General features: G+C 47.5%; 1 protein-coding gene across 1 annotated transcript in view; it reads left to right on the top strand.

Moving 5' to 3' along the window:
* The first annotated feature begins 14319 nt into the window (after positions 1 to 14319).
* The window catches only part of Parva (parvin alpha), a 155401-nt gene continuing 145902 nt past the window's right edge, over positions 14320 to 23818 (top strand). The window contains exon 1 of the mRNA XM_048460215.3: positions 14320 to 14525. Within this exon, the coding sequence (XP_048316172.1) occupies positions 14390 to 14525 (136 nt within the window). The 5' untranslated portion in view covers positions 14320 to 14389. The remainder of the gene's footprint in view (positions 14526 to 23818) is intronic.

Raw genomic sequence — 23818 nt, 5'->3', positions numbered from 1 at the left:
GACTCATTAATTACTTCCAACTGAGATGTTGTCTGTGTGGTCCAACCTGGCTGGGGGTAAGCCAGATCTAGATGCATATAGTTGGCCCCAATCAGCCAGTGTTTTGGGGAGTAATTAAGTACAACCCTCTATGGCACCCTAAAGTTCAACAGTTGTTGTTACTCCCTTCTCTTTCTTTTTTGTTTTTATTTTTATTTTCTAGAATCAAGTCTTCTAATGGGTTCAGTTCTAATATTAGCGAACAGTGGAGGCCTTTTCCTATCTACTTACTAACCTACAAACACTGCCATTTCTGGCTCTTTATCTTTTATGTATTTGCATAGTGGACATGGGTCATGTCATTGCCCATCCTTCAGATTCTTCTAGGTTACCATTTAGAGAGGCCTTTCAAAGCAAAGATATTACCATATAAACAGCATAAGGCCTAGATGTTTGAGAAAGTGATTTGCATAGTAATAAAGATGTATAAAGAACACCAAAATAATATTTTCAGCCAGGCATGGTGATACATTCCTTTAATCCCAGCATGCAAGAGGCAGAGGCAGGTGGGTCTCTTTGAGTTCAAAGACAGCCTGATTTACATAATGAATTCCATGTCAGCCAAGGTTGCATAGACAGACCTTGTCTCAAAAATTAATTTTTCAGCCCCCAGGCATTGAGAAAAATATTGGATACACAGGAGTGAGCTCATTTTGAGAAAGAGATGTGTAACTCCAGTTTTTATTTCCCAGTTAGGTGAAAGCACACCGTCTGATGTCTGCGTATATTTAAGAGGATATGAGTTTGTGGTACCCCAGTGTGTCATTGTGAAAAAGAATTGGCACTTGTTTTTAACTGGTTATATTAAAAGGGATTCTCCCCAAATGGCCAGGAGAGAGGGCGATCTTGGCTCTACTGTTGGGTTATTAAGCTGTGACTGCTGGGTTACTTAAAAGGGTTTGATTTCTTCCAGTGGAGAATGTTCTAGACCCTCAAAATGTACAAGGCACATCTTGAAGACAGGTGTTTTTTTTGTGTTTTTTTTTTTTTTGTTTTTTGTTTTTTGTTTTTTTTTGTGCGATGGAGCAGGTTTGTGAAAGGGTTCTGAACTGCTCCACAGAAGAGCCCCAGGGTAGAAAGTCAAGAAGAAACTGGCATCAAGCTCCAGCCTGGGGCCCTGTTTCACAGTCAGCCTCCCATGGCATCGAAATCAAGCCAGACAGGTTTTCATCGTCACAAGTTCATAATTTTACCCGCGCTGGATCAAGAATTGTTCTTAAGTGTGGTCTCTCCAACCGTCCATCTATTGATCTACTTATTCAACATTCTCTGAGTGTTGGTGGGGTGTTGGGTGCCAGGTTACAGAAAAGGGGGTTGCCCTCCTCCACCTCCAAAGAGATACACAGGTCAGGAACTCATTGCCATCCCCAAACAAAAGCATTTTTTAAAAAAAAAAAAAAGGAAGAAAAGAAGAAAAGAGAGAAAGAAAGAAGAGAGAGAGAAAGAGAGAAAGAAGAAAGAAAGAAGAAAGAGAGAGAGAGAAAGAAAGAAAGGAAGGAAGGAAAGAAAGAAAGAAAGAAAGAAAGAAAGAAAGAAAGAAAGAAAGAAAGAAAGAAAGAAAAGAAAGAAAGAATGAATGAAAAAAGCTCCTCCGCTGACTACTGTAGTCTGGCAATAAAAATAAGCTCGTGTTGCTAAAACTATGAAAAATCCTATCAGGTTGTAGCATTTCATTTAGAGCTCCTTGCTGGCAGCGTCAGGCTGCTTGGAATCAATCAATGGCGAGCTGCAGCATGTTAATTACCGCTGAGAAAGGAAGTGGCAGGTGGCGCCAACTCTGATGAGCTACGATGCAATTGATGTTTTCCGCGTTTGGGGGGCAAATGACAATTCGGTGATGTCTCTCTTCCCAGGCAGCAGATTGATAGGCTTCGCCTTCCAAACTGAAAATGGCAGCCTGCCCCACCCAGGTGGCGGATCGGAGAAACCACCTCAGCTGGGCAGAGGTGGCAGGGGGCAGCTGGCGCCGCCGCACGAACGGAGAAAGTGGCGGTCGATGAATGTGGGCAAGATTCAATGTGGGAACTGATTGTCCTCAGAAGGTTCACGTGGGGCAAAGTCTCCTATTTCACCTCGCCTCGCTGCTGACGAGCTTGTAAAAGATTAATCTGCCGCGACAATTGGCAGCTATTCATGTTGATAGAAACGTGTTATATGTGCATGGTTCTAAATACCGAAATGAACCCTCAAATAAATGGTTTTGAGTCTCAGGAATCAAAACATATTCATGTGGGCTTGCCTGGCCCCTCTGAGGGCAGCGTTCAATTCATCTCTTTCTTCTCGGTGAAAGCACCTGGACAAAGCCTTGATTTCGTATAGGAGTCTGGAAATTAGCATGGGGCCTCTCATTACGCGAGGCACCTGGAAGGATTTACCTGCCTGGCCTCTCATTGGATTCCATTGGGAGAGGTGGAACCAGCTCAGCTCAGGTGTGTGCTCTCAACAAAGGAAGGTATTTTCAATGCCATTATAGGGGAGGGATGAGGCTGTCCTTACCCCAGCCTTCCTGGTCCTCTCATTATCCTGGGGAAGATTGGTTTTGAATTCCACTTATTCACCAGGCACACACCTTTCTCCACAGAACTGGCTGCTTTCTTCCACTCACGGTCTTGAGAACCAAGTTTGTTTCACCCTCATTCTTAACCTCAGCACACAGAAATGTAAGTTGTAGTGCCCCTGGATGGCCACATCGGGATCTGGTCAGTCCTGGGAGCACTTCCCATCCCATTCAATCCCCTGCATCATGAGAAAGCCTTGACCCCCTGTTTGAAAGGATTCGCTTTTTCTCATTGGCTGTCAATGGGAAATGTTTTGTAGGCACTGACCTATTAGGTGAAGAGGCAGAGACGGCCACCTAGGGCAACCTTGACTGGTGTTTGGGAATCTGCTGGGATCCCACTGCCTTCTAGGTGGTCCTGAGCAGCAGACAGGCTCGGCCATTCTGCACATTAGCTCAGAGCACCATCCCGAGGCTTCGGGAGCAGGCTGAGTAATTACGCTGCACTCCTCCTCCCAGCTCATTTCTGCAGAATAGGGAGGAGGAGGGGAGAAGAAGAAGAAATAAAGGAAGAAAGCGGGGAGGGAAAGAAAATATAAGGTTCTGGGTTTGACCCTCAGCACCACAAAGAAGGAGAAAAAGGATGCAAAAACCATGACAACACGACTGACCAGGGCAGCCCCTGAACCACCCACTAGGGTGACAGCCACTGCAAATTCAGCTTGCCCCACCTGTTGGGTGCTGTAAACTCTGCCTATTGGTTTCCTGTCTCCTCCTGAAAATGCCATCCTGGGTAAACAGTGACTGAATTTTCAGCCTCAGGATGAACCTGAGACACAGAGGCTCAGCCACTCAACTAATTATCATGGCTCACGCCGGTAGTGACCCAACCCAGCTGTGGCCTCAGGAGTCAGCGGCCTACCTCCCCAGGTGCACAGCCCTACTCTGCACCTCCTCCAGCTCCCTGCCTTGTATTCCTGCCTACACTTCCCCTTCCTGTTTCAGGTGGCTTTCCATCGCCAGTCCTCACAAACAACATGCTGGCACCCACTCTGTCAAGAAAAACCTGGGAACATAACCCAGGCTGCCACTTGATCCAGTATTTTATGTCCCCCCCCCCCCCCCCGCCACGACTGTGTCGTTCTCTATCATGAACATATCGAGGACTATCCCATATTACTATGCTGCTCCCTAGGGTAGGGAAATGCCTCTTTTTATCTCTGATGGAGTTGTGAACCTGGGTTAGGATGTGGGTGTCATGGAATCATTCCCCAGCTCTATCCTGGTGTGGTGGCCCACACCTGTAGTCTCAATACCTGGGAGCTGGGAGTAGGAGGATCAGGAGCTCAGGGTCAGCCTCAGTCATATGGTGAGTTCCAGGCCAGCCTGGATATGTAAGACCCTGTCTCAAAACAACAACAACAACAACAACAACAACAACAACAACAACAAAGGATGTGTGGTATAAGAGGGGAGCTGGAGAGATGGCTCCACTGGGAAGAATGCTTGCTGGGCAGGCATGGAGACCTGGGTTTATCTTCCCACACCTATGTAAAATCCAGGCATAGCTGTGCTTGTGGAGCAGAGACAGACTCACTGCCCAGCTGGCCTAGCCAAAAAGAGCAAACCTCACGATCAGTGACAGATCCTGTGCCAAGGGAATAGAGTGAATGAAAGTAAGCATTGGAGAAGACACAGCGGCATGTCATGCCAGAGTGAGTGTGTAACTGTGTGTGCCTGCCTACACACAAGTACACACATGATAAATAAATATACCTTAAGGGCACGCCCACCTACACACAAGTACACACAACAATAAATACATACATCTTACAGACACACCCACCTACGCACAAGTACACACAATGATAAATACATACATCTTACGGACACGCCCATCTATGCACAAGTACACACAATGATAAATACATACATCTTACAGACACGCCCACCTACACACAAGTACACACAATGATAAATAAATGCATTTAAGCATAGGGTTACATCGTGGTGCTAAAGAGGAACGAGGGATGTGAAAAGAAAAGGAACAGAGAGGATTTGGGGTGAGTGTGAGGAGAGGTGGCTCTTGCAGGATTTTAGGGGGTTTGTGTAGAGGGTCAAGGCTTTCCAGGAGGGAGGCGGGACATGTGTCATTGGAAAAACCCTCATTGTCCTGCATGACGCTGAAGCCAACAATCTGATGCTGAGCAGTGGTGGCTCATGACTTCAGTCCCCTCCCCATCCTACAATAATAGAAGACACATCCACAGTAATTGGATGTGCGCACAGGTATGTGTGTGCAGCACTCACATGCATGCATGCATGTGTAAACAAGACCTCAAGAGAATAATTTTGAAATAATCCAGTAGTTCAATAAGTATATCCTTTCTACACACAGTCCGCAAGGGAGAGAAAGCTAGGTTAGGATTCTAGTTCTTGCTAAGTGCTGCTCCCTGGATGCCCCAGAAACTCGTTGTGCCTTGATGTCTCCATCTGTGACATGGGGCTGCTCCCCCCACATGCCTCCCTCAAGGGTTTCTGTTGTATATAGTTTTTAAATAGGACTGGCAAGCTGGAGAGATAGCTCAGAGGTTAAGGACACTTGCTGCTTTTGCAGAGGGTCTGGGTTTGATTCCCAGCACCCATACGGTTGCAGATGCCTTCTTCTGGTCTCCATGGGCACCTGGCATGCATATGGTATGCAAACATACATGCAGGAAAACATGCATATACATAATGTAAAAATAAATACATCTTAAAAGAAAGACAAATTTTAAAATGGGAAGAGCCAGCATTTAACTTTGTAACTGGATTCAGTGGCCCAGTCCCAACAGTAGAACCAGAAAAGGACCTACAGGTCTCAGGTCAGAAGAGACCCGGGCAGATGCCAGGTCAGGTGGCGCACTTCTTTCAGGACCGTCCCCTGGATAATGGTTTGCATACGGACTACTCTGGGGTCACCTCTCTGACCTGACCTTTGATGCCAAGCTGTCCAGCCCCTTCCTCGCCCACAAGCCAGCAGTGCTTTGAGCCCAAAGTTTCCCGAAGAAACCACATGCAGATTTAGTTCCACTTCACACACGCCTGGCCTTCCTCCAATGTCTCAGTTCTCAACAGCTTTAGTGTCTCCCCAGCAAACACTGGTGCGGGCACTCTTGTTCCTGTTGGCCACACAAGTCTGGAGATGGGGTGTGGAAGGAAGCAGTTACCATAGCAGAGAAACCTTGGTTCCAAGTCACACTGATCTGGGAAGGGGTAGAGGAGAGGGGACAAGAGACTGGGGATGACAGTCCAAGCCGCAATGTGAGTGAGACACCGTCGTAAAGTAACTCACACCTGCTTCCTTTGGTCCTTAAAAGCTAGGTGCTTGGTGCTTGAATCCCGGCACTGGGGAGACAGAGACATCTAAGTCCCTGGGACTCACTGGCCACCAGTCTAGCCAAGCTGACAACTCCAGACCAATGAGGGCCACTGTCTCAAAAACAACAAAACGCAAAGTGGATTGCATTGTCTTCCTCTGGCCTCCACATATGAACTGTAATGAGGTTTTTCTTCCAGGAGAGATGTAAACATCTACCTACTCGTTACAAGGCCAAGGACAAACAAAGCTCACCCTGGGAAACCAAAGAGTACACTGGGCTTCCTTACAAGAGTGTGGGGGCCTCACAGCAGTCACACTGTAAAGTCTGCACTTAGGATGGACAAGGGTTCCCATAGCTGCATAGATAAAGTCCCTTTCTGTTAGCCTTTCCTAGTCTATATACGCCATTGCTTCCCCAGACCCAGAAGCCATGGGCAAAATTGCAAAGGAATGGCTGGGTAGAGTGGGCTGGACTATTCAGAGAGAGTCCCACAGCCCTCTGCCTCCCACAAGCAATGTCAATAGTTCACAGGCCCAGCTGTGATGGGCTCTCGACAGGAAGCACAGCTGACCTGAGGAAGACGACATCTGCTTTGCATGGAGGACCTTGTCCTACCACACGTGCTCACAGACATGTGTGCTTACACAATTGTATACACATATTCACACACTCACACCCAAGCTTAGCTGTTGCTGCTCTTCCTAGCCTTGTTCCCTAGTCTTCCGCTACTGACTTTAGAGATTTGCCTCTCTCGCTGGTCGTCAGCTATTATACTCAGGGAAAGGAATCCCTCTGGATGTCTACAGTCCACTGTGAGACTCCGGAAGGACATAGCTAAGGGCGTCATCTGTTTCAGGAACCTGGAGCTCACCCCTCCCCCAAAGCCCATCTGTGTAACCCTAAGAGACCTCCCACCTATGGCTGGGTATGGAGCTGCACACCTTTAACCCCAGCACTTGAGAGGCAGAGGCAGACGGAGCTCTGTAAGTTGACGTCTAGCCTGGCCTACACGAGTTCTAGGTTAGTCAGGGATGTGCAGTGAGACCCTGTCTCGGGAAGCAAAACAGATTCATCCCACCCACAGCCTCCCATGTTCCCAACCACGCTTGAAGCCTCCTGTTTGTACGCATGCTCTACACGCTCCCTGGCAGGCTGCCTTTCCAAACCGCCATTACAACCCCGGAGTCCTTGGGTATGTACAGCAAGGTGTTTTTTGTTTTTTTTATTTATTTATATTATGTATACAATATTCTGTCTGTGTATCTGCCTGCAGGCCAGAAGAGGGCACCAGACCCCATTACAGATGGTTGTGAGCCCCCATGTGGTTGCTGGGAATTGAACTCAGGACCTCTGGAAGAGCAGGCAATGCTCTTAACCTCTGAGCCATCTCTCCAGCCCCCCAGCAAGGTGTTTTTAAAAATTGTTTTTATTGGGCTATACATTGTTCTCTGCTCCCATCCCTTCCTCCCCCTCTCTTTCTCCCCTCTCCCACAACCCCCACGCTCCCAATATATTCAGGATATCTTGTCTTTTTCTCCTTCCTATGCAGACCCATGTATGTTTCTCTTAGAGTTTTCTTTGTTGTCTGGGTTCTCTGGGGTTGTGGACTGTAGGCTGGATTTTCTTTATTTCTAAAAGTCATTTATGAGTGAGTACATATTTAATTTTCTTTCTGGGTCTGGGTTACCTCACTCAATATAATTTTTTTCCAAATTCATCCATTTGCCTACAATTTCAAGATGTCGTTTTTTTTTTTTTTTCTGTGTAGTACTCCATTGTGTAAATGTGCCACACTTCCTTTATCCATCCTTCAGTTGAGGGGCATCTACGTTGTTTCCAGGTTCTGGCTATCAAGAATAATTCTGCTATGAACATAGTTAAGCCCAAGTCCTTGTATGATTGAGCATCCTTTGAATATATACCCAAGAGTGGTATTGCTGGATCTTGAGTAGATTATACCCTAATTTTCTGAAAAATAGCTGTACTGATTTTTAAAGCGGCTGTACAAGTTTGCACTCCCACCAGCAATGGAGGATGTTCTCAGTGGGGGTACACAGCAAGGCTTTTTATAAACGCCCCTCAAACTCCAGAATATGCCTGTATTCAGATGTCCTTTTCTCAAAAGGACCTTGGTCTTCCTGGACTAGTACCATTATTCTTTAGAGGTCATGCCAGAAGACTGGCCTTCAAGGCCCCTGAGATGACCCCAGAGTCCCTGAGGATATGTAGATGACCCCTCACACGAGAACTGTGCCCCTCCCCTCTCTCTTCAGTCTTTTCTATCACACACAGGGCCTTCATCCTGAGAGCACAGCTCCCTATCAATGACCAAAGAGCTCCCCAAAAGCTTTGACAGGCTCTTCTGGTCCCTTCCCATGTACGTCACTGTGGTCAACAACTTCTGGTTACAGATCGGCACCCTGAAGTCCTTGTAAAACGCTCATCCCAGGTTACAGTCCTGTGACTCTTAGATGTGTGTTAGCTTCCGGAGACTGCTAACAAAAAGGACCAAGAACTGAGTGATTAGAGCAATAGAGATCAACTTCCCTTGGGTGTAGACCCTGGAAGTCCATAAGCCTGTGTCTGTTGAGCCAGGGTACCTCAAGATTCTAAGTCAGGATATTCTATGCCTCTGTCAAGCTCTCCTTGGCTTGTGACCACCTGCTTCCAATCACACCCACCTCTGTGGTTGCCTGTGTCCAGATGTTCCTTGTTTCATAAAGACATCACCCTTCTTGGATTGACTGGCCACCATACTTCAGGGGCATGCTTACTGGCAGAATGGCCTTCAATGATCAGCACGAGTACTTTAGAGTCCATAAAGGATCTGAGGTCATTCTGTGTCTTCAATAATCCTTTTTCCAAGTAGAGTCCCACTGTGAGGGGACACTGTTCAATCTGTAACATTCACTTTCGAGTTTTACCGTAACCTGTTTTGAGATGGCTAAGTAGCCTTCCTCCCGAGCTTTGAAGAAATATGATCTTTTTTAAAGGAACATGGAAAAATGCAAGGGAAACACTGTGAAGGTACAGTTGACAGCTATGTGACAAGTAAAGATTACACACACCATTTATGAACTCTGTCTGAACTGAGCTCCGAGACGCCAATTCACACTCCATTATCTAACACCGTGGTCGCTTTTCCAGTGTCCTCCCGGGGGTCATGCTGCGTGAGCCTCCTTTTGCCAAACTCCGATGTCAAGGGGATTCTTTTACGTCTTTACAGGAGTGGCTGGACCTGAAGACATTCAAAAATGTTTGTTCACCTCCCAGTAGAAAGGCATCTTCTTTTGTATGTTTTAATTTGATTGATATATTTTAAGCCCTACAAAGACTTTTCATAATTTTATGTAGCTACTGTGCTTTTGACCCTGTTTGTAGCTTATTCTTTTATTTTTATTTACTTACTACACTTTAAAATTTAATTAATATGGGGGGTTGGTTGGGTACAAGCGTCATGGTGCATATGTGGAGAGCAAAGGACCTACCTTCTCCTTTGTGGAGGCCAGGGATTGAACTTAGGTTGTTAGGCTTGGCAGCCAAATGCCCTTACCCCCTGAGCCATCTTACTCCCCCCACCTTTATTCTTTGCAAGCAAGGTCTTGTTATATCTCTTACTGTGTAACTCAGGCCAGCCTCAAACCTGTGGTGAACTCCTGCTCTGCCTCATGAGTGTTGAAACTACAGGGAAGTGTCTCCACACGGGGCTTGCTATTTTCGTGTGTGTGTGTGTGTGTGTGTGTGTGTGTGTGTGTTGTTCATGCATGTGAGATTTTGGATACTTGTATCTACTTCTATCATTCTCTACCAAACAGCCTTGAGACAGAGTTTCCTGATGAGCTGGAAACTTGCTGCCTTGGCTCGCTGGTCAGCAAGCTCTCCGTATTTTCCTAGCTCGGCTTCTTCAATATACAGTCATTCCCTGCCTTTTATGTGGGTGCTAGAGATTTGAACTCGGGTCCTCATACTTGCATAGCAAACGCTCTTAGTCACTGAGCCATCTCCCTAGAGCCTCTTTAAAAATATTTTTATTTTAAATTTCTTCTTTGAGGATTCCATATACGTATACAATGTACTTTGATCACGCCTACTCAGCAGCCCCACTCAATCCCTTCCAGAGAGCTCCTCACAACTTCGTGTCCCCACTTTGTAACCCAGAGTCGAGTTGAGTTCTGCCTGTAGCTTATGGGTGTGGGAACATTCAACAGGGCATTGGCCTTGCATGAACCACCTTGTGTGAGACACAGGTGGGTGCTGGACTGTTGAGGGAAGAGGACAAGATTGGACAGAGGCACGGCTGGGGAAGGCACAAGGTTAGCAAGGAATATGGTCCCCCAAGGAAAACCTGGTGACAGTTCAGGACATGCAGATCTCTGAATGGTATGGGCACTCAGAGAGCTGGAGAAGAGGCCCGCAAAGCCCAAAGTACCGTGACTTAATTTAAAAAGTTAGTCAAGCTAAGGAGAAGGCTTTGTGGGTGAGAGCACTTGCAGCTTATGCATGGGGACTGGAGTTCAAATTCTCAGCACCCACATAAAAATCTGGGTATGTGGGGCAAGAAAGAAGACTCGACAGTTAAGAGCATTGACTGTTCTTCCAGAGGACGTTCGTTTGACTTCCAGCACCCACATGGCAGCTCACAACTGTCTGTAACTCTAGTTCCGGGGGATCCAATGGCCTCTTCTGAACTCCGAGGTGTGCACCTAGTGTTCATCCATACATCCGGGGAAAGCACCAGACACATTATCTTTTTTAAAGCTGAGTGTGGCCATGTGATTCTGGCACTGTGAGAGCGGGCAAAAGCAGGAGGACTGTGTAGTCTGCCAGCCACCAACAAAATGCCAGTTCCAGTCAGAGACCATCTTCAAGAGAACACAGTTGAGTGACAAAGCAGGGGACCTCTGCAGGTAGCGGTGGAAATGGACTATTTACTTCCAGTTGCCCATTCACCATCTTAGATCCTTAGCCAAAGTTACACCACACACACACACACACACACACACACACAGAATCTTATCAGCGTCCATATGTTATCTTCCCACTCCACAGAGACTGCCAAGGAAGAGCCCTCTCGTCAGCTTTGCTGCCTGTGCCGCTGGTTGACGGCATGTTCCGAGAGGCAGCGCTCAACCACCAAGATTGACCTTCCTTTTAGCTGTGCTTAGTGGCTTCCAAAGTACATAGAAGACCATAAAATTTTCCAAGAGTCTGTTTATAGATAAGTGCATACATGGGAACAAAGATCTCTACGAATAGCTTGGGGATGCTATGTTTAGGGCATCGTCAGTGCACACGCAGAGTTATCAGCAATCTGTTACAGACCTACAGAATGTTAGAGCCAGAAGTAGCCTGAAATGCCCAGCACCAACACACGGACTACTTACATTAACATCACCTGAAGTGATGTTTTGGTTTTACTTTGAATTAAATGAGTCAGAATCTCTGGAAACGGTGTTGGTTAATGCCCGTTTAAAAAAACAAAACTTTAGGAGATTGCAGCGCCCCATCAGAAACAAGAATTGCTATTCGTTATTCTATACCAACCACCTCATTTAGTAGAGGAAAAAAACGGAGACTCAAAGAAGGCCTTTGAGCTGCGTGGATTTGACACCCCAATCAGAGCTTATAGTATGCAGGTGTGGAAAATGTCTCCCATGTCTGAGATCCTGGGCAAGAAGGGTTAGTGATATAATCGAAGCACTTCACTGTGGTCTGCCTCACTGTTTCCGTGTGTGTGTGTGTGTGTGTGTGTGTGTGTGTGTGTGTGTGTGTGTATAGAAATTGTCCCAGACTAGTAGACTCCTTAACTCCTTCTGCTTGGTAAGAGGCACCAGGAAAATTATTATGTTCTGAAACGGTGAAATGGCAACTCTTGAGCACACATAAGTGAATCCACACTCTAAGAGACAGCTGCTGCTAGTCCATGTGCGGGTTAGAACACACAACGGTGGGGGTTCTGCTAGTCCATGTGCGGGTTAGAACACACAACGGTGGGCGTCTGCTAGTCCGTGTGCGGGTTAGAACTCACAATAGTGGGCGTCTGCTAGTCCGTATGCAGGTTAGAACACACAACGGTGGGGGCTCCGCTAGTTTGTTTGCGGATTAGAACATAAGGGTGGGCGGCTCCAAGAAGGCTTTAGTAGCCATATCTCCTTGAATGGAGGCACAGCTGGCTTGCAGGAATTTCATGCGGGAATGGGAAGAGATGCAAGATCCCATGAGTTTTCAATGCCTAAACTATCACATGGCTTTTGTTTTGAGACTGTCTCACTAGCTATGTAGTTATTACATTAAACCCCTTCTTCTGCCTTCACCTCCTGGGTGCTAGGATTACAGGTGTGTGGGTGTGTGTTATCATGCCTGGCACACATGACCTCTTGAGAACACTCTTTTATTCACTTCTGGATGCCTGGAGTCACACACACACACACACACACACACACACACACACACACACACACCAGATAAGGCCCTATGTCTCCCTGGCCCTCTGAGTGCATGTGGTGTTGCTCAGTTTTTGGTTAGCCTGACACACACTAGAGTCATCTGAGGAGAGGGAATAACAGAAAGAAAATGCCCCTACCAGACTGGCTTGTAAGCAAGCTTATGAGGCATTTTCTTGATTAATGATTGATCGGAAGAGTCCATCCCACTATGTATGGTGCCTTCCTTGGGCAGGGGCTCCTGGGTTGTAGAATAAAACAAACTGAGCAAACTAGGAGGAACCAGTCAGTAAGCAGTGTTCCTCCGCGGTCTCTGCTTCAGTTCCTACCTCCAGGTTCCTGTCTTGACTTCCCTCCACGATGGGCTAGAACCTAAGAGGTGAAATAAACCCTTCCCTCCCCAAGTTGCTTCTGGTTGTAGTCTTCATTCGAGCAAGAGGAAATAAGTTAAGATGCACGTACCCCTCAACAGCATGCATGTCACTCATCGACATGCCTGTGACTGAAAACAGACACCCCGAACAGGATGCAGCATGATCAACTGCCTTGTACCCCAATCACTGGACCACAGTTTCTCCAGCTCAGTCCAAGCTCTTGCTCCCTTTGAGTCAGGTGTTCAGCTGGATTCTATTAGTTTGGCTAGAGGACAGGCGTGCATGCTCGTGTGTGTGTGCGTGCATGTGTGTGTGTGTGTGTGTGTGTGTGTGTGTGTTGTAGAGTATCCTCAGAGCATAATGGCTACCATCTCCCTTTAAGCAGTTGTGAGTACTTGGAACTCCCCGCTTCCACTCCCATCTCCCCTACCTAGAAACAGAGCCTATTTCCTTATAGATGTTTCCTCACAGAAGGGAGCGGGGAGAGTCATTGGACTCTCATCTCAATTCTGGCTACTCCCTCCTGCAAACCCCCTAAGTAATTCTGCCCTAATTGCATATGGTCTCTGGAGGTGCTAGAGTAACTGAAGGGAGCTCTGTTTATACAGTTAGGAGAACTCATCCATGCTGGGGTAGGGCTTTGCAGTGGTGCGGGTGTTTGGGGGGTCACCCACATTGTAGGTAACCCCTCATCCAGGCTCTGTAACTAAGTCTGATAAACTCATTGGTTCCCCGAATTTGACTTCCGTGGAATTGTAGTTTGTTGATGTTGCTGTGTAAGGAGGGGCAGAGATTTGTTTGTCTCACCAGGGAAAGAGCTGTGGAAACAGTATTTAACTCGTCTGGCTGGTGAGATACCAAGGTACCCTGGGAGTGTTGGAAAGAGATAGGCAAACACAAATGCCCAAGCCAGAACTTAGGACAAAGAAGCGCAATAAAAATATGTCTCTTAAATATCATCAGCATGAGTCCTTGAAACTGCCCTGTGTGACTCCAATATCAGGCCAAGAGAGTCTGGAACTAATGCTATTGCTTTTGGCTAGATAGGTTAGGATAAGTGTCTCACAGGTCCATGGTTGTTCCTGCATCACCTGTGTTCCTACACCTGGTCTTTTCATATAAGCAATTACGATACCAGACCCATTGATGACTTGTAAGAATAAGCCGGGTCTCTGCCATCGTGGACTTCCAGTTTCAGTGGCGTGTGGAGAGAGGGTCGAAGTCTCCAGAGTTTTGCAGAAGTCTGTTGGAACCAGAGCCCATTTTGGTTCGTTGACCTCTTCAAGACATGAGAATGCTAACAATACAGGGACCCATGCAAGGGGTAAAGCAAAAGAACCCCAGCAGCGTTTGGGGGGGCGGGGGTGGTTAGGAAGGATGGCATCCAGGTTCGAGATAAGGCTTCATGTTCCCCTTGCATGCACGTGTCCCTGCGTGCAGACACCCCACCAAGCAGCAGGCCTGGACGTCCATGCAGCCCAGACAGCCCGGGGCGCGGGGGCCCCAGGCGCAGCAGCTCCTTGCAGGGCGGAGGGCGGCGCGAGGGAGGGAGCGAGGGACGGGAAAGGCGAGCGAGCTGCCTCAAATGCCTGGAATAATTCCGCTTCCGTTTGGAAAGCCAGTCCCGCCGCCGCCCGCCGCGGCCGCCCAGCTCCAGCTCCGTATCCCGCCGCCATGGCCACCTCCCCACAGAAGTCGCCCTCGGTCCCCAAATCTCCCACCCCCAAGTCGCCTCCGTCTCGCAAGAAGGATGACTCGTTCTTGGGGAAACTCGGAGGGACGCTGGCCCGGAGGAAGAAAGCCAAGGAAGGTAGGACCGGCCGAGGCCGCGAGCAATGCGGGGATCCGGGAGCCTAGGGGTAGGGGACCCCCTGGCAGTGCCGGGCGCGCCTCGCACTGTCCCCGTGTCGCCTTCAGGGCCCCGGACCGTGCCGGCGCCCTCGCTAGACCACAGACGGAGCCCAGGCTTTGGGTGACTGTGGTCCCAGAACCCAGGCCCAGCCGGTCCCCTGCGCCCTCCGCTAGGCCGCTGTCCCCGCCCTCTGCGCGCCCGAGGGCTGGCATTTGCCAAGTTGCTGCTGGAAAGTTTTCTCCAGCTCCGTCACTCCCCGCTCTCTGCCTTCATTGGTTTCTGCAGCGCCGTCGTTTCCCGGGTGCCTTCAGGTTCTTTACTACAGGAGCGCTGGCTTCCTTGTATCTCTCGCGGGTCCCCTGGGCTTGTGTGGACACGGATTGTATCAAATGTTTGTTGACTGAGTGAAAAATGCGCCAAGGTGGATGGAGGGGTAAACTCAGTACACCTAAGGGCCATGACCCTGCTGTGAACCCGGGCAAACAAAACAAAACAACAACAACAACAACAACAACAAAAACCCAAACAAATGAACACCACCAAAACTCCAAACACTTCTTTTTCTCACCATGGTGAATCTCAGCAATCTCGGTTTTGTTTCCAAAACAGTTTCTGTGTAAAATACTTTGTCCTGTAGGCAGAGTTTGCAACTCTCTTTTGGGTGTATAAAATGAAGTGATGGTTCTCAAAAATCAGTGTGATAGGTGTGTGAATAAGAGCTGTAGGGTTAAAAAGATTTTCTTTTTTTGGCTGCGCTGGGATTGAACCTAGAGGACCTTGGGTCTACTGAGCAAGTACCACCCTCTTGTTGCTTGTTGCTTTTCTTTTGAGATACTTAGTTGCCCTGGCCAACCTTGAGCTTACTCTGTAGCCCAGGCGGGACTTTGTGGTTCTCCTGCCTCAGCTTCCAAAGCTGTTGGGATTACAGACCTGCCCTCCCAGACCTAATTTCTATTGATTGATTGTTTTTGTCTGTACTGGAGGTTGGGCTTAGGGCCTCCATGGTGTTAGACAAGTAGTTTACCACTCTGTTGTAGCCCAAGCCCCCAGATCATTTTAGGAGACTGATTAGTAGTGGGTCTGCGGTGATGAACTAGGAAACGTCTCATGTTCTTAGTCTCCTGAAATATGGAAGCCACTTTGCTGTTTAATTAACAAACTAAGTGCAAAAGCTAAGCGTGACTAGATTGGAGCATGAGTCTACAAAGCTCCCCCCCCCCATATTAATGTTATACTTAGTTTCCCCTTATCTGTAGGGGGGAATTACTCCAAGCTGCCTAGTGGATGGCCCATACTATGAGCTGTACTGAGCCTGATATATAGTATGTGTCTTCCTATATATGTCTATGGTGAAGTTTAACCTGTATGTTAGGCACCGTCAGAGAGGTTAACATGGCTGAGCTGAAAGGGCTCAGTGGGAAAAGGCACTTGCCACGCCAGACTGGTGATTTGAATCCTACATGAAGGTGGAAGGAAAGAGCTGACTCTTCAAGGCTGTCCTCTGACTTGTGCCAGAATTCCCACATACCTACATCATGCACACACACAATAATGATGATAATAGTAACAGATAGTACTTAGTACTGTAGGCATTGCAGTGCTGGGACAGGACAGTCAAGCTGATACTTGAGCCAGTAGCAAAGAGAGCTACTAAGTTACCCATGCCTAGGAGCATATACAATGTAGAGCCGCAGGACTCCTGTCCCAGGCAGGAAGGCGTGGAGTGATGCGAATATTCATCATGCCAACCAGAACGGTGTGCAATGTAAAACTTAGGAGGTATTTCTGGAATTTTCCATTTATTATTCTGCAACCACCGTTGACCACAGGTCTCTGATACCACAGAAGTGGAAATTGTGGGCTGGTGTTTTGGTAAGCCCTTGATTAACGTACAATGGGTGAGACTGATCATGAGATCCTAGCTTGGGAAGTCCTTTTTCTAGATTGTGTTCTTGGTTGGTATTGGCTCATCCACCTGATGATTGGCAGCTCAGAATTCCTGAGGACCATAATTGGCCAGCAGTGTTCACCGCACCATTCCCAGCTATGAGAAAGGTTTGTGTTAGTCCGGAGATGATCAGTTTGTCCCATCTGCTATCTTGGAGCCTGATATGGCGTTGGCTGTTTTGAAATAGATCGTGGTACTTTCTGGAGTCTTATCTTGACCAGGCTCAGTATCCGCTGTCCCTGCAACTGGTCCTCGGGGACATGATCTTAAGACTCTTTGGCATCCTGTCGCTTCCGTTCATCAGAGCCCTGAGGAAACAGAAGGTCAACTTGGATGGGATGCTGAAAATAATTAATGAAGGAGTGTAGAGAGAGGAAAGTTCAGAGGGAGCGAGCCACGTCAGGGACTAAGGCCTTGAACCGGTGGGAAGTTGGCAAGGCTTTTCCCTTAGATCAGGCTCAGAACAATGGCAAAGCCTTCCTCCGGTCTGAGTGCAGATGTTGCACTCAGTATGTGCAAAAGCTAACACCTACAGCTTCCTCCTCCTGGATGCTTACACCGGAGACTGCTCACCTACAGACACCTCCAACCACGCCTGGCTAACCCCTCCTCCTGTGCTGTCCATAATAAATTTGCAGAAGTTCTGAGTTACTGAAGAGTTGGGGCCACTCCAACAGAGTGTGCACGGCCCACTTGACCCCCCCCACCAGAGTGTGCACGGCCCACCTAACCCCCCACCAGAGTGTGCACGACCCACCTGACCCCCCACCAGAGTGTGCACGGCCCACTTGACCCCCCCCCCCACCAGAGTGTGCACGGCCCACTTGACCCCCCCCCACCAGAGTGTGCACGGCCCACTTGACCCCCCCCCACAACAGAGTGTGCACGGCCCACCTGACCCCCCACCAGAGTGTGCACAGCCCACTTGACCCCCCCACAACAGAGTGTGCATGGCCCACCTGACCCCCCCCACAACAGAGTGTGTATGGCCCACCTGATCCCCCACCAGAGTGTGCACCGGACCCCAGCTTTTCTAAGTGTCTGTTCTTTCTTCATTCCCTCAACACCTCAGTCAGGTTTCTGTGACCCAAGCAGCAGGTGTTGCAGTGAAAGTTATTTACAGAGCCACCGGCAAGATGATGAGAACCAAGACGGGATGCTGCAATAGCAGGCATGTCCAGTCTTTCTGTGTTGCGACATGATGTCACCTAGAAAGTTGATGATTGAAAGTCACCCAAATGAGTTACCCTCAAAAAAAAAAAAAATATCCGAGAGGTCTTCATAATGTTTTAAGTGGGATTATGATTTTGTGTTAGCTGCCATTGATAGCCATCCTTGGCCATGGGTAGTCTGAAGGCCACAGGCTGGAGAGCTGGGAATAAGAGGAAGCCATCTGTTACCTCTATGCTTAAAGGGGCAAGAAAAGGTAACTGGAACCCTTTTGGAGCTGGAGCCTGGTTTTTGTTTGTTTGTTTGCTTGCTTTTTAAATTATGTGTATGAATGTTTTGCTTGCATGTATGTCTGTACCACATGTGTGCTGGTACCCACAGAGGTCAGGAGAGGCCATCAGATCCCCTGGAACTAGAGTTGCAGACAGTTATGAGCCACCACGTGGGTGCTGAGACTCAGACTTGGGTCCTCCATAAGAGTATTAAGTGCTCTTAACTGCGGAGCCAGTTCTCTATAGCTCTTGATTTTATTGTTTTTGTTTTGTTTTGTCATGCTGGGGCTCAAACTGAGGGCTTTGTCCATGAGAAGCAACCCTGTAACACAGGCTACATCCTCAGTGGCCTCGCCTGTGCTCTCCCCCCCCCTCCCCCCTCCCCCCATATATGCTGTACGTACGTCTACGAATACGCTTACATTTGTATGCTTGTTTAGGACAGAGGTCAGTGCTGAGTGTCTTCCTCAACTGCTCTCTACCTTTATTTTTTACTAGTGTGTGCTCATATGATGTTTATGTTGGGGGGCATTCATGTGCCATGCGCCTATGTGGAGGTCACCAGGCTTACTTAACTTAAATCTCCTTTACTGTTCAAGCCATTTTGACAAACTTCTACCTTGCTTTTTTTTTAATGAGACAGTCTCTTCTCTCAGTGAACCTGGCACTCACTGATCAGGGTAGAGCGGCTGGCCATCAAGCCCAGGATCCTCTGCCTCCCTAACGCTGGGACACTCACTGTTGTGCCCCGCTTTTTAAGTGGATAGTGAGGATGTAAGCGTGGGTCCTTGTGCTTGCATGGTAAACACTGGGTGGTCTACCCAGCTCTTCTAACCCTCTTTGTCCTTTTTTTTTTTTTTTTTTTTTTTTGAGACGGGATTTTACTTCAGAAATTCAGGTCTTGAATTTTTTAATCCTCCTGCCTCAGCCTCTTGAGTAAGCAGGATTGTAGGCATATGTTCCAGGCCCAGCTTCCAAGGATTGCTGGACAGGAACTGTAGTCATTAGGGGCACAGTCATTGTTAGGAATGTGCAGACGGAGGGAGAGAGCGGAACAAGAAGAGGTTTGTGCGCTTTCTGTCCATGAACCAGGTAATATGCACCAGGTAATATGCACCAGGTAATATGCACCAGGTAATATGCACCAGGTAATATGCACCAGGGCAAGGAGACTGTGGGAGCAGAATGTGGGGACCGACTCTTACATACTCCAGCCGATGCTGGATACCAGAGGAGAGAAGAGGAGGGTGGAGCGAACCTGGTGAACCCCATCAGAATGGTCTCCCTTTTTCTAAAGGCCATAGGGTGGGGGTGGGGAGCTCTTCATTCTGCCCCCTGTACCATATTGTCTCTTATTGAGCTTGTTTGCAGCTCCTAAACCCTGCCCTTTCTTATTTTGGGTTTACTCAATTGAGGTTTTCGAAACCAAGTGCAAGCTCTTACTTATATCCTCATAAACTATAAAGCCCCAATTCTGGCCAGTCCATTAATAATGGGCAAATAGGAGGAGTGTACCTAGCTTCTGATCGGGCTGGCCACCATCATTCCAGCTACTTTCTGGTTCTATAAAACAGTCCAAATAGGCTTGAGGCTGGTACGGAAATGACTGTTGTTGGTGAATGTGTGCCCATGACCTACAGCTCCTGTAGTGACGTCAGCTCTGCACCAAGTGTGAGTTCACAACTCTTTTGCCATGCAGAATCTGCCTTCTACTTCACTCTTCTTCACAACTCCTCAGAATCATGTGCATTGATATGCGCTGTCCTAGGGCTTCAGCATGGACTGCTCATGGCACCGAGAACCGCCCTTCATCGTTTGATACCTGCTTTCTCTGTCCCACTGTGGGACCCAAAGCTGGAAAAGACTGATGTGTGCTAGAGTATTTAGGTCAACAGTTTCTACTCTGTCTTCCTAAGGATACTTGCTGTTTACATTATAGAATCAGTCTCATCTAGAAGATACCAAATAAATTTCCACATTCGTGCTTTGTTGTTTTGTGTGTTTTGTTTGGCGGGACTGGAGATCAAACCTCAGGTCTCCTGCATTCAAGGCAAGCAATTCTATCACCAAACTGTAACCCCAGCCTTATGTGTTTGGTTTCATGTAGCGTGTGGTGGCCTTGTACTCCCTCTATAGCTGAGGATGACCTTGAACTCCTGATCCTCCTGCCTTTACCTCCCAAGTTCTGGGACTTTAGGACCACCATGCTCAGCTACTCAACAGACAGGGGCTGGAGAGGTGGCTCAGTGGTTAAGAGCACTGGCTGCTCTTGCAGAGGACCAGGCTTTGATTCCTATCACCTACATGGCAGCTCATAACCATGTGTAACTCTAGTCCCAGAGCATCTAATGCTCTCTTCTGGCTTCTGCAAGCACCAGGCACACATGTGGTACACAGATATGCAGGGAAAAAAATACCCATACACATTTTTTAAAAATTAAAAAATACACAAAACCCACTGTTAGATGAAAAAGAGAAAAGAGGAGAAAACAAAAGTCTTTCGTAGCTCACGGTTTTATGTTAAACTTCTTTCCTACTCTGTTTTATGTCTGAGACATAAGCCAAATTCCTTAAGATATCTAAGTCTCTCCTTCATCATCTTTAATGTGAGATTAAAATTCCTTTTATTTATTTATGTAGTTTTCAGTGCTGTGATCAACCCTTGTGTGTGGCAAGCAAGTGCTTTACCACGCATGGTCCCCCAGGTCCCCATTTCCTCCTGAAAAGTGTGAAGTTTAGAGGGGCTGTGTCATATGCATTACAGGGCACAAATAGTGGCTATTGAAATTGACAACTTACTTTTAAAAAGTCTTTGAAATTTAAAATAGTCTTTTTCGTGGGCTGTAGAACCTTCTATAGCTTCTGTAAGTAACTAGTGACCGTGTGAAGCCCATATGGCACTGATTTGAACCTTATAGGAAAGGCTAAGTAGCCTTTCTTTGCAAGACTGATCCTGTTCCCAAGATGTTCATGTGCGCCTTCCACCCAGGGCCTGTGCCCACGAGTTATAACTCAGCTGGCTTCTGTTTTGCTCTGGGGCTCTGCTTGTGAGTTTCCAGTCTTGCATCGTTGTGAGACCAGGGCTCAGAGAGAGATGGGAAGGTTTGGGAAGGTTCGTACCTTGTTCTCTCTGAATTTGGTCCTTGTGCCTCTCCACTTTTCAGATCCCTTCTCTGGGTGCCCTTCTGCTCTTCCTGCTCCCCCTGGATCCCATCCCCCCCACACCATTATCTTACCTGCTCCCTACCTATCATCCGCCCATTGGTGATTCTCACATGTCTCAAATCTTGACCCTGTCCCCCATGTTGCTAATATATCTTCCCACTGTCTCTTGGGTATTTCATGGGATCCCAACTTTCCACGCCATCAGTGGAACTGTCTGCTCTCCTCGGCACTGATTCACATCCACCCTTCCCTCATCTATCGGGCACTTCCTATTTCAGCCATCAGTGACTTTTTAAAAAAGTGCCAGGCAGCAAATATTTGACACTAAACCTGTCGTTTACATGATTTTCACTTTTCAGTCATTTAAAAAGTACCATTTGCTTTCTTAGCACCAAGTCTGTGTAAAATAGGTAGCGGCTGTGTGGGGGCATGGGCGGTAGTTAGCCCAGAGCCAGCCACAGCCATCTCTCACCTAGTACCACGGATTCCACCTTTAAACCCCATGACTTCCACGCAGGCCACCTAAGGCCTCTGTCTTCTTTTAGGCTAATTGTTTCTTTTGAAAAATTCTCCCTGTTTTTTTTTTTTTTCTCTCTCTCTCTCTTTTTAAGTATTGCAGTGTACACCCAACTAGCTAGCAATCTCTGGTCCATTTTTCTTCTTTCTTTGTCCTTTGGCCAATATGTTTTGTTTTCATTTAGTTCTGGATTTTTGAAACAGGGTCTCACTGTATCACCCTGGCTGACCTGGGACTTTAGCTCAACTCCTCCTGTCTCTGCCTGCCGATTGCAGGGATTGTAGGCGTGGGCCTCGATGCCTGAGAATATCTTGTCTAATCTGTTCCCCCAAGAGTTACTTATTTTTATTTGTGTGTGAGTGTTTGTCTGCATGAATGTGTGTGCACCATGTACAAGCCTGGTGCCCAAAGAGGTTCGAAGAGGGTGATGGATCCCCTTGAGTTTCTGGTTGTGAGCCTCTGAAGAGGGTGGTGGATCCCCTTGAGTTACAACTGGTTGTGAGCCTCTGTGTGAATTCTGGGAACCAAACCTGGGTCCTCCGGAACCCAGTCAGGCTCCTAGTCACCGAGTCACCAGCTCCCTACCCTAAATTTGTTTTTGCTTGTTTGTTTGATTATTGTTGGTTTACTTTTTTCTTTAAAACTACCTCTATAGACGAGGCTGACCTCAAACTTGCAGAAATCCTCCTGCCTCTACCTCCCAAGTGCTGGGATTAAAGGCGCGTGCCCCCACTGCCTTGCAGGAATGATGTTTTCTGATGACTTATTTCCTATGAAGCAATGAAGAAGTCACCACAGCTGGCTTTGTTGTTTTGCTTTTAAATGTGAAGGGAACTTCTCCCCAGGACATATTCCTCTGTATTCCAGACTTCATTTATTTCCGTTTTAAGAAATCTTCATTTTAATCACAGCAAAGACCCTTCGTTCCCTAAATATCTCTGTTGTTCCTGTGTTTTTACCTTTGGGTTTGGAGAGATGGCTCAGCCATAAGGCTAGGCTCCCAACAAAAATGCCAGTCTTCTTGCCTGTTCATGTACTACTTGAAATTTCTAAAAATACCTTCTCTATTTAACAGATTCTGTTTATTCATTAAGACCCAGCACCATGTAGACCAGGCATGGTGGAACAGGCCTGTAATCCTAGCCTTTGGGAGGTGGAGGCAAGAGGATCAGAAATTCGAGGTCATCCTCCGCTACACAGCAAGTTCAAGACTGTCCTAGGCTGTATGAAAATAAACACACCACACAAACTCAGATGATCTCCCTTCTGCGTGTCACTTAAAACACTCTGAAGACAGTGGGAGGCTTCCTTCTGTGCACACCAGAGCCGCTCAGCCTGCCACTCTGTTGCGACACTAGGCACACCGCATTTCAGTCCTCCGTGTCTGTGGGGAACCCACCTTGGGGAGGTTTCTCCCTGTAGCCCTGCATAATATTTAACACACATCAGTATTGTGTTTTTTGTTGGATGAATTTCCCCGTATTTACCTGGGTGAAAATTGCCCTTGCTAACTGGTTATATAATCACAGCTGAGCTGCTTCTTTCTGATGGCGTTTGCCCATTTCCAAAATTAGGGGATTAGGCTGAATAACCTCTGGGGGCCCTCATAGCCCTTCTGTGATTTCTGAGCTCTGATTTCACCAGGCTTCTCACAAACTCCATGTTACTGTTTGCACGGCGTGGTCTGGGAATTACATCACTGCAAAGACTCTTTCCTTTTCTAATGAAGGCACCTCTGTGTCAGGAGGAGGAGATGAAGACCTGGATAAGTGGGCTCCAGCCCAAGGACACCTCCATACTAGGAATCATTTCTGTCTCCTGAAATATCTTTATTTGGTTAACAAGCAGAGTTCATAATTCCGTTTCAGCCATTCATACCGGAGAAGAGACAGAGTCCTCCCGTGGACATCGGCGAGCATCTAAAGCCTCCATTCACTGTTGTGGATAAATGAGCAACATTTGAGAGAGCTGTACAAGAAATTCAATATTAAATTACTTTACAACATAAAAGTAAAGTACTTTTAAAAGACAGGTGTAAACGTGCATGCAGTTTCAGTATGCCCTGGAGCCTGAATCCAGTAAGAAATCCAGGTGGCGCTTCACCTGAGGGCCAGAGCCCTGGATACCTGGGCCTTGGGCTCACCTGTCCTCTGTTTCCCCTGTAGATACCATGTATGTG

Source organism: Myodes glareolus, chromosome 7 (assembly GCF_982192425.1).
Source record: "Myodes glareolus chromosome 7, mMyoGla1.1, whole genome shotgun sequence".
Lineage (NCBI taxonomy): Eukaryota > Metazoa > Chordata > Mammalia > Rodentia > Cricetidae > Myodes > Myodes glareolus.
This window is presented reverse-complemented; position numbering and strand designations above follow the sequence as displayed.